The sequence below is a fragment of the Callospermophilus lateralis genome, chromosome 2, assembly GCF_048772815.1.
Source record: "Callospermophilus lateralis isolate mCalLat2 chromosome 2, mCalLat2.hap1, whole genome shotgun sequence".
Taxonomy (NCBI): domain Eukaryota; kingdom Metazoa; phylum Chordata; class Mammalia; order Rodentia; family Sciuridae; genus Callospermophilus; species Callospermophilus lateralis.
Window position 1 is genome coordinate 203,270,414 of NC_135306.1, and position 11,874 is coordinate 203,282,287.

The 11,874-nt window shown below is 39.4% G+C and overlaps 1 protein-coding gene and 1 non-coding gene across 2 annotated transcripts in view; both read right to left on the reverse strand.

Annotated features, from left to right (window-relative positions):
* The window catches only part of Atl3 (atlastin GTPase 3), a 49,137-nt gene extending 37,553 nt beyond the window's left edge, over window positions 1-11,584 (reverse strand). The window contains exon 1 of the mRNA XM_076847416.2: window positions 11,509-11,584. Within this exon, the coding sequence (XP_076703531.1) occupies window positions 11,509-11,554 (46 nt within the window). The 5' untranslated portion in view covers window positions 11,555-11,584. The remainder of the gene's footprint in view (window positions 1-11,508) is intronic.
* On the reverse strand, window positions 4,791-4,863 carry Trnaa-ugc (transfer RNA alanine (anticodon UGC)). Its single transcript has one exon. It is a non-coding gene; the product is annotated as a tRNA-Ala (tRNA).
* Window positions 11,585-11,874: the final 290 nt, after the last annotated feature.

The following is an 11,874-nucleotide window of genomic DNA, read 5'->3' on the forward strand; positions in this document are numbered from 1 at the left end:
GGATTTATGGAAAGTTTACAAAAATTGCCAGTGAGGGGTGGGATGGTGGCTCAGTGGTAGAGCCTGGCATTGTGTGAGGCATTGGGTTCAATCCTCAGCACCACATAAAAATAAATTACAATAAAACAAAGGTATTGTGTCATCTACAACTAAAAAAAAATAAAAAAATAAAAAAAAACCTTCCAGTGAGGCTAGAGAATAGGCAAAGCCCTACCTAGTTCTCTATACTTGCCTCTTATATTAAAGATTTTTTTAGGTAGTTCAAAAGGACATTCGCTAATAATTATATACCTTAATGCATGTTAGAAAACACCACACCAGCAATTCAATAGATTGTTGCTTAGAGGGAGGTTAAGTCTAAAGAATAGATCAATTCAGATTTAAGGACACATTTTAAGTAAAGCATATTATATAGGCAGGTATGACCCAAATCACAAATATGTTCCAAATGGCTTTCATCTGAAAGGCACTGAAGGTCACATGGTTAGAGCATGCAAAGCATACAAATCGGCTTGAATCTCAGGCTCTACCCTTTAAGCTACTGGAACCGCTCACTCTTTATACTAGCAATATCAGCAACAAAAGGGTTCTTCTCACTTTTTATTTCTTTGTAGACTATGAGAAAACAATTTATAAATATAGATAAAAATTTAAAAATATGCTATAGTGGTAAGAAATATATATTAATACTTGTCCTCCCTGGATAAAATTTCTGTGGATAACCTTTTAGGGTTCATAATGCCAAGTAACAGATAAATCCAAAACCTAAAAGAAATCAAGAATTTATCAGTCAGGCACAGTGGCACTTGCCTGTAATCCCAGTGACTCAGGCTGAGACAAGAGGATCACAAGTTTAAGGCCAACCTGGACAATTTAGAGGGTCCCTGTCTCAAAATAAAGAAGGATGGGGGATGCAACTCAAAGGTAGAGTAGTTCAATCCCCAGTACCACCAAAAAAATAATTTTAAAAATAAATTAAGAATAAATTATTTATACCTTATGGATAAGGCACAGTGCTAAGTACCATGCAGTATTCAAAGAAGTACAAAACTAAGTTCTGATTGTGGCAGAGATGGCTGGTCATTCCCCTAATATTCATATCCTTCTTCTACTTTGTAACAGATTTTTAGCCAGGCATATAACTACCCAAAAGAAACAAATTTCTAAGCAACCTCGTAGCTGGAATATGAGGATGTGACTTAAGTTCTGGCCAAAGGGAAATGACATAGGCAACTTCCAGGGCAGGCATTTTCCCCCTTTAGCTGTCTGAATGTACAAGTAGGAGTGAGTCATCCTGGGCCAGTAGATGCAAGCAACACCCTAAAATACTGAAGTAATAGGACAGGCAGGGCCTAGGACTTTGTACAGTGGAGCTGCCATACTGGTTCACTCTTAAAAGAATAAAAAACAAATGTCTGTCTTACTTAAATCACTTATTTGGTGGCTCCTTCAGGTACAAACCTAGAAACCAGCCACTAAGTAGCTGGGACTAAAGGGGTATACCACCATGCCCAGCTGAAGACAGTCTTTCCTCTCTTGCTTCCTACAATACCCAAGAATAAAGGAGCACAGGCTGTGTTTAGTTCGGGGAGCTGGAGTGATCCTCACTTTTCAACACACCATCTCTCCCTCTTGCTTTCTGTAGACAACAAAACTATATTACTAATCTTCCAAGTAAAAATTTCATTTCCACTCATCTCTTTTCAAATATCAGATAAAGGTCCTTTGCTAATCCTCATATTTCAGATGCCCCAATCTCTTAAGAGCCTTTATCAAACCCTCTCCCCTACATCATGTCACCTTCCAACTTTGCTGTTCAGTTGGTTATCCAAGTCACAGTCCCCAGGTGTTCCTTTGATGATGTCATCACATTCCTTAGGCCTGAATCTTCCACTTCATTACAATACATATATAACATATACAACAGCAACTGTGGATGGATGGCTCAAAACTAAAATCTCCATCCTTCAAGTTGAAGCTTTTCACCATTCTTTTTTGTTTCTTTTAATTTTCATGGAATTTTTGTTAATTTATTATATGTGGTGCTGAGAATTGAACCCAGTGCCTCACACATGCTAGGCAAGCACCCCACCACTGAGCTATAATCCCTGCCCAGCCTTTCACCATTCTCCCACTGTCTTCTTATTTCCTCTAATTCTTCAATCTCCTTGTCCTCCCAGGAAAATTTATTCTCTTTGGTCTTCCTATTAGGAGAAAGTCAAGGATTACAGCTGGGCATGATGGTGCACACCTGTAATCTCAGTAATTCAGGAGGCTAAGGCAAGAGGATCACAAGCTCAAGTCCAAACTGGGCAATTTAGCAGAGACTGTCTCAAAAAGAAAGGGTTGGGAGTGTAGCTGAATGGGAGATTGGTTGCCTAGCACATGTAAGAACCTGGGTTAATCCACAGTTACCACAAAAGACAGTCGGTCCATCCATCCTCAGGTACCAACCAGCCCTGCTTCCAAGTTTCAAATGAACAACCTATTTAATCATTTGTTTTAATGGCCTGAAATGCTCCTTCCCCCTTGACAGCAAGTAAATACTTGCTCATCCTTCAATACTCACCTTCAGAAGAAGCCTTCCCTTTTGTTCTGATCACCCTACCCTATCCTCTCAGACCCTAACAATTTACATAATATATTAAAAAGAAAAAACAAGATTCTGGAATTAAGACAGGAAAAGGCTGAATCTTGAATTTCTCCTCTTTCTAGAATGTAGCCCTATTGGGCCAGAATTTTTATCTCTTTTGTTAAATGCTATATCCCCCAAGTTCTCAGAACAGTTCCCACATGCAGTGGGCCATCTATAAATATTTGTGGAATAAACAAACTCCACCACTTAGAATGTAAGTATATGAATATGGAGAAATTTCTAACCAATTTTTATCCATTTATAAATCTAATACCCATCTCAAAGCACAGTGCCTGACACATAATAGGAACTCAATAAACAGTTTCTTCTTTCCACATTCCTGTTTCCACTGAAATATTGCACATACTACTATTCTACTCATTACAGTATTACAATATTGTAATGAAGATTTATCAAACAAACTGGGAGCTCTTAGGGAATCAGAGAAATTGTCATTCAGCCCCATTATCTAACATAGGAAAAATGTTTTCCTGGAGTGTAAACATAAACCCAATAATACATGTAAAGCACTTCAATAAAAATCAGTGTCTTTCCTTGTCCCTCCCATTCTCCTTGCCTTTGTGGTCAAAGTCCTTGAAGGTATGCCTTCATCTACTTGTTATCTACCCATTCCCTTAACACTTTGCAATATAACTTTCCTCTCAATCTTTTGATACTATTCGCTAGTTTTCAATGACCTCTCTTGCCAAAGCCAATGGCCCTCCTGATTCTCAGTCAATTCTACCCCTCTATGACAAAACACAAATGCCACCAGTTCTATAACTTAAAACCTTTGGATTCAGTGATGAGCATATCCCTAGTTTTCTCCCAGACTCTTCATCTTCTTTCACTAGTTCTTTTCCTTGTTCAGCCTCCAGTGGATATACACCAACCCTCTGGTCATCTCTTGAAATTCTCATTCACTCCCTCAATGAGTTTTTTGTTTCGTTTTGTTTTTTGGGGTAGATTGACACAATGCCTTTATTTTATTTATCTATTTTTATGTGGTGCTGAGGATGGATCCCAGTGCCTCACACATGATAGGCAAGCACTTTACCATTGAGTCACAAGCCCAGCCCTCAATGAGCTTTTTATTCTTATAATTTCAACTATACCCTCTATTTTGATGACACAACTTCATTAGCTCTCTAACTTCCATGTAGTACAAATGCACAATTGCCTAAAGTACGATTACCTGGATGTTCCACTCACCTCATTCTCAGGAGGAATATGAGGAAATACATGGACCTAAGAATCAGGAAACAAGTTCCTATTCCAGTTCTTCTACTAACAGCTTATGTGATCCCGGGCATGACTGGTCTTCAATCTCATCAATAAAATGAGTCAAATGCTTCAACTTTCAAAACTTTTTCAGTGCTAACATTTCACCAGACTACATTAGTACTGTCAGAATGAATCCTCAGTTACTCCACTTCTCTCAAATTTCTCAAAGCCTGTGTATTTTCCCAGTTCTATCTCCCTATAGGTAATCCATCACCAAATCCCAATATTTTTTCCATGATTTTAGTTCAGTTTTAGCAAAAGCTATTATTCTAATGAGGCAGTAGGTATGGAGAGAAAAGCCTTCCCTAACAGTAAGAACAGAATTCTGGACCTTGTTCTACACTGACTGTAGCAATATGAGGAAATCACTTAACTTCTCTGTCTGCATTTCCACTACGAAAATCAGGCAGAAGATATTTTTTGGCTCTAAAATTCAGTGACCTGATCAACTGAAAATTTCCCGAATAACTAAATTGGCCAAGCTTGCTAGGAAACCTATTGATTCTTCCACTTAATTTAAATTTTACAGGACTGGCTAAATAGCAACCCAAAATTTATGTTCCCGAAAACATTAAAGTAACCTGCTCAGTGATTTACAGAAGGTTTTGGAGTTGTGGGTTTTGTTCTGGCATTTGGGGGAGGACCCCACTTAGTGCAGTTAAATTACTCTCACTTCTCAAGAATTTTAATATCTGGAGATTTCATCTAATCTCCAGAGACAGTATCTTTCAGTAGCAACCTATGTGCCTTCTCCCTTTAGAGAAGCAATTATTTCCAAAGTCTACATCTGCACATTGAGACAATAGTTAATACTACACTACGTGCACTTACAAGATTATGGATAACAAGTGTGACCTTTTTTTGTGTGTGGTGGTGGTGCTGGGGATTGAACCCAGGGCCTTATGCATGCAAGGCAAGTACTCTACCAACTGAGCTATATCCCCAACCCCCAAATGTGACATTTTTACAACTATAAAGATCTGTCTTTCCTATAGTCATACCTTTCAGCCATATACATATAACACAACTTAAAACCTACATTTTAGGGGCTGGGGATGTGGCTCAAGCTCACCTGCCATGCGTGCGGCCCGGGTTCAATCCTCAGCACCACATACAAACAGAGATGTTGTGTCCGCCAAATACTAAAAAATAAATATTAAAAATTCTCTCTCTCTCTCTCTCTCTCTCTCCCTCTCCCTCACTCTCTCTTTAAAAAAAAAAAAAAAAAAAAAAAAAAACCCTACATTTTATGGGATAGGATGTGGTTCTGTGGTAAAGTACTTGCCTGGCATGCACAAAGCCCTAGGCTCAATCCCCAGCACCATCAAAAAACAAAACAAAACAAAACAAAACAAAAAAATGTTTTAGAAAATGTTGAACAGCAGAAATACTATATTATATTGCCAATTCTGATTGCTTTAAATAACTCATGTCAATACTGTATCAGAGCCTGGAGTTGTGGCTCAATGGTAGAGCACTTGCCTAATATGTGTGAGGCAGTGGATTCAATTCTCAGCACCACAAAAAAATAAATAAATAAAATAAAGGAATTATGTCCATTTACAACTAAATTTTAGAAATTTTTTAAAAATATTGTACCAAACATCATTTCAAATACATTGAAAATATTTGAATAATTAGAAAGCATTCTAACAACTTAAGTAAAAATTACAACCTTTTTCCTATTTATATAATACTAATTTGTCCTTTAATTTTGGCACAACACCTTAACCCAGACTAATAAATAAGTTTCATACACCTGTTCAAATAATCTCTATAATAACTACACACCATTGTACATATGAAAGGATAACTTTTCCTAAAATTATAGTCCTTAAAAAAAAAAAAAAAAAAAGGAGGGCTGGAGGTATAGCTAAGTGGTAGTATAACACTCTGTGTTTAATCCCCTACACACATACGCACATACAAAGGAGCTGCACAGGTTGAAAAAAAGTGACTACTAAATCATGGGTGAACTTTTCAGTCTCACAAAATACATAAATGCTAGGAGATAAGTTCTATGATAAAAACTTTATGGGGAAACGTTTAAATGCCCCTCAAATATTTAAGAAGCCCCTCTGACAAACTGAATTAAATTAGTTAATTGAAAGCAGTTACTATTGCTATCAGAAAAGTCAGGGCTGGGGGAATGCCTCTGTGGTAGAACACTTGCTTAACTTGTGCAAGGCCCCAGGTTTGATCCCCAACATACATACATACATACACACACACACACACAAACACACACAGAATTTAGTCAATTAATTCAATAGTGAAGAGACAGCGTATATCAAGATTTCTCAACCTCAGCACTACTGACATTTGGGGCTGGGTAATTCTTTGCTGGAGCGGGGGCACACATCCAATACCCTATAGGATACTTAGCATTCCTTACTTGTACCCACTAGAAACCAGCAGTGTTCCTATTTGTGAGACCCAAAAGTATCTCCAGCCATTTTTTAAAGTTCCATGGGAACAAAGATCACCCTGGTTTAAGAATCACTAGTATAAAACCAGCCTCAGTACTCATTTTTACTGTCCAGAGAATTCTTTTTTTTAATTTTTTTTAGTTGTAGGTGGACATAATACCTTTTTATTTTATTTATGTGGTGCTGAGGATTGAACTCAGGGCCTCACACATGCGAAACAAGTGCTCTACCACTGAACCACAGCCACAGCCCTGTCCAGAGAATTCTTAAAAGCAAAGGAACCAAAGCTACAGAACACTTTACTGAGCATATTGTATGACTCACGGTTGAGTTATGACCTGAGTTTTCCAGTCTCCTTTTAAAATACCACATTCTCTAAAGGGCAAGAGCAACACACCCAAAAACAGAGGCATACCATTTTTTTTGCCTTGTCTTTACTGGCAGTTGTTAAAAGTTCCTGATTCACAAAGCCAAAGAAAACACATCATATGCAAGGATAAGTATACTAAGCCCTTTCCCAACTTTAGAACTGGTGCTAGGGCAACGGGTGGGGCAATATATTCCACTGGCTTAAGGCAATGAATGTGATAGTAGATACATATATATAAGGTTGTTTCTGTGAAATACTAGTAAAAACCCAATAAGCCAAAATAATGGGGAAATTTTATATTCTAATTAACTAAAGGGCTAAGAAGGTTTTTTTTTTTCCAATTCTTCTGTTGTAGAAAACCTTTGTGCCCCAGGGGAAGGAAGAATGGAAGGAAAAGGGGAGGTATTAGGTATTAAACAAACCAAATTACACTATTATAGTGTATGCATATCTGAATATGTTAACAACAAATCTGTTACGTATAGTTATAAAGCACCAATAAAAAAACTTTGTGCCTTAGTATAGAATGCTGAAGATAACCAGATTTTCTTTTCTTTTTTTTTTTTTTTTAGGGGGGGGGGCGGGCACACGACTACTGAGCCACATACCAAGCCCTATATTTAGAGACAGGGTCTCACTGAGTTGCTTAGTGCCTTGCTTTTGCTCAGATCAGCTTTGAACTCATGATCCTCCTGCCTCAGCCTCCCAAGTCTTTGGGATTATAGGCATGTAGTACCACACCTGGCCCAGATTTTTTTTTGGTGGTGCTGGAGATCAAACCCAAGGCCGAGTGAATACAAGGCAAGCACTCTACCAACTGAGCTATATCCCCACCCCAGATTTTCTTTTGATTAAGAATCTGTATGAAAAATTGTAGTATGTCTGTGTATTAAGAATTGTAATGCAAAAAAAAGTACATGTATAATGGCATAAATTGACGTGAACATACTTTATATACAGACATACGAAAAATTGTGCTCTATATGCGTAATAAGGATTGTAATGCATTCTGTCATCATGTATTTAAAAAATAATAAAATCAATTAAAAAAAAGAATCTCTAAACGGGCTGTGGTTTTGGCTCAGTGGTACAGTGCTCATGTAGCATGTGTGAAGCACTGGGTTCGGTCCTCAATACCACATAAAAATAAATAAAATAAATGTGTCCAGCTACAACTAAAGGATATTTAAAAAAAAAAAAAAAAAAGAATTTTAAGTTGTTTTTTTCTTTTTCTTTTTCTTTTTTTTTTAAGACAAGATCTGGCTAAATTGCCCAGGCTGGCCTTAAACTTGTAATCTTCCTGCCTCAATGTCCCTCATAGTTGGAATTACAAGCATTTACCATCGTCCTGCCCAAGGAATTCTGTAGTGCTTCAAGGATTTATGAAGATCAACTATGATTAAACATTATTGACATGGAGAATGCAGGAATAGGGCTAAATCTAAAAATGATGGCAGAAGCTGGGTGAGATGATGCTGAGGACACTGAGGCAAGAGGATCATATCGATTCAGAATTTCACGGCTAGCCTGGGCAACATGGAAAACTCCTGTTTCAGAGGATTGCAGGTTCAAAGCCGGTCTCAGCAATTGCAAGGCACTAAGCAACCTTGTGACACCCTATCTCTAAATAAAATACAAAAGAGGGCTGGGGATGTGGCTCAGTGGTTGAGAGCCCATGAGTTCAATCCCTAGTACCCCCCCACCAAAAAAAAAAAAAAAAGAAAGACTCCTGTCTCAAAATATTAAAAATAAATAAATAAATAAATAAAAAGGCTAACAGGCTATACCACAGGTGAAGAAAAAACATTTCAACAGAATAAATTCAAAAATAATTTTGTCTCTTTCCTAAACATAGGAACAGCACCAAAATCAATCTAGTTACCCAAAGGTTTTAATTAGCAATGTTCCAGTTAACAAGGCTTTCTTAATTAATTGACAATACTTAGTTGGCTCATATTTATCATTTTAGGGCATAAATATGCTTACTCCACTGCTCTGTTTAACAGCCTACTATACCAGTAATGACAATCTTCTTTTTTTTTTTTTTTAAAGAGAGACAGAGTTTTTTTAATATTTATTTTTTAGTTTTCGGCGGACACATCTTTATTTGTATGTGGTGCTGAGGATCGAACCCAGACCGAATGCATGCCAGGCAAGCATGCTACTGCTTGAGCCACATCCCCAGCCCAACAATTTTTTAATTCAAAATATACTTCAGCTGTCAAATACATCTAACATGTTCTAACAATCAAAATGCATGCAAGTAGGGGCTGGGGTTGTGGCTCAGTGGCAGAGCTCTTGTGAGGCACTGGGTTCGATCCTCAGCACCACATACAAATAAGTAAATATAATGAAGATATTTTTTAAATGCATGCAAGTAAAAAGCATTTTTTAGAAATTTGCACAGAAAACAACTTTTCAAAATACATATTGACAATTAATAAACTCTGTTTTCTAAAAAAATAACGAAATAATTCAAATGTAAGTAACCACCTATAGGAAAACTTGATTAAACACGACTATGCAACTGGCACGGTAGCATACATCTGCAATCCAAGCAACTTGGGAGGCTGAGGTGGGACGATATCAAGTTCAAAGCCAACCTCAGCAACTTAAGAGACCCTCAAAATAAAAAAGAGCTGGGAATGTAGCTCAATGGTTAAGTGCCCCTGAGTTCAATCCCAGTACCAAAAAAAAAAAATAAAAATAAAATACTATACAAAATAGAATTACTGGAGAAATTTTAACTGTTGCCTGGTCCCTGAATGAATTAAATCAGAATTTATGAGTGGTACTCAAGAATTGGAAGATTTTATTTTTGATTGTTTGTTTGTTTTAAGCCACTGGATAATTCTAGTATACAGAAGGCTGTAAGGCAACTCAAAGATTTTTTTAAATAAAAGATTTCTAAGGGGAGGGGTGGGGTTGTGGGGATGGAAAGAACAGTAGAAAGTGACAGACATTATTATCCTATATACATGTATGATTACACCCTGGAGTGACTCTGAACCATATATAGTCAAAGGAATGAGAAGTTTTGCTCCATTTGTGTATAATATGTCAAAATGTATTGTACTGTAAAATAAATAAATTGATTTTTAAAAATGAAAAATAAAGAGATTTCTCTCACTTTTCCTCTTGGTGTTTAGATAATATGCTCCAAGAATATCAAAGACAACTCAGAAAAATGTTTTAAAATTCACGCAAACTTTAAATTCAGTTGTGTTACTTGAACACTTTCTCAATACAGAATACAAGGTCATAAAGAACTTTAACAGGCATGCCAATCATTATAGGTCAGTTCTAAACCAGCTCTCAAACAAGTTCACACATAACTAGGGTTGCCTAGGGTAGTCTATAAAAAATCTGAAAAAAGAATGTGTGACTAGACTGTTCATATGTTGGGGAACTGGGGAAGTGCACAGAACTTCATATTTCTTGTTCACCCAATTCTCTATTATTTCATTTTAAATAATTAGTGAGTATAACTTTTTCCCTATGATTGACATCTAAAATAGAAGGGGAGGGGAAAAAAAAGAACTTAAATGTTTAAACTATTTAAAATTTATTTTTGCTTTAAGCCTAGTTTAAGCCCTAGGGGCTAGAGGGCTTGCCTCACATAGGCAAAACCCTGGGTTCCTAGTACAGCAAAAGAAAATAAATAAGCCTTATTTTCTGAAAACTAAGAAAAATGCTAGTATACAACATCACATCTACCCTCTATTATTTTTCTTAATTTTATGAAAATTACATGAGATAAACCATAGCTAATAAGATAAAGTGCTGGCCCCAGCATAATACTTTGTTATGCAGAGAGCCCCTCCAACCAAATATTTCCTTTGCTGGTGTTAAAACCACACGAATTCCCAGTATGTATCTTACAATGCTAAATACTTGACACATATTAGAACACCATAGATTCTACTTCTTAAATCTGCTTCTTAATTCTAAAATTAACCAAAATGGGGAATCGCACCGTTCTAGTTGCCTTTCACAAAACATTCCACTTCCTATTCAAATTTGAGGAATGGAACTTATTAAAAGATGCTTCATTGTTCTTGACGCTTTTGCCTTTAGATTTCGCAACTGAAACTTCTGGCGATTTCAGGTGCACACACATTAAACAGGAGCAAAGCCAGGTATGATGACAGGCGAAACTGCAGTCGTGAGTTTGGGCTGACACCCTATTTGGTTTTAATTCCGTCGCCGCGTTCTGCGTCTTCGGGAAGCACAAGAACAGCGCACGGTACCCAACGTACTCAAAGAACTTACTGAGTCAATTTAGGCCCTTTCTTTATCTCCTTTACGGAGATAAGAGGGTCGAAAATCAACTTTTCCCAATACTTGTCAGTGCCTCAAGGTCGTTAGGATAAAAACAAAACGTCCAATTCTAAGGACACTTGGCAGCCCTCCGCTTTAAGAAGCCCGGAACCCTCCCGGCCCGTTAACCGGGCCAGAGCCTCTCGGCCCCGGAGTCCCGGCCCGGGAGCCTGCGGGCGCCCAGGCACCGAGCGCGCGGCCCAGCGCAGCGCAGGGCTCGGCAGGCCGGAGCCTACGGACTCCGCCCTGGGACCCTCGGAACCGGCAGGCCGCCGCGCCCGCGCCAAGGCTGAGGAAGGCGCCGCCCCACGGGCCACGCAAGGAGCCCCGGGCGCCAAACGCGCGAAGCGTAGGGACGACGGCAGGCGCGAGGTCGCAGCCCCGGGACTAGATGGTAGTCTCCTCCGAGCCTTAGGAGGGAGGGCGGCGGGGTGACCACACGGCGGGTCGGGGGCAAGTGGCGGCCTCACCTGCTCCTCTCGAGGCAGCCGCTACCGCTCGCTGAGGGGACAACATGGAGCCTCAGCCTTCAGCAGAAAATCAGCAGGGGGGCAGAAGCGAGGAGCGGGGAGGGGCGGGTTGGGGCAGGGCGAACCAGGCCGGGTAGGCGGGATACGGGCGGGGCCTGGGCTCTAGAAGGAAACTGAGGTGAAGGAGGGGCGCGTGGAGGCGCGAGGAAGCCAACACAGAGCGTGTGGGCGATGCCCGACGCGCGGCCGGAGGCGTGGCGAGCCCGGGCGGGAAAGCGCACGCGGCCGAATCCCGCCACCTCCCTGCCCGTGTGCGCGTGCGCGGGGACGCGGAGCGCGCCGCCGACTACCTGCGACTGCGTGCTC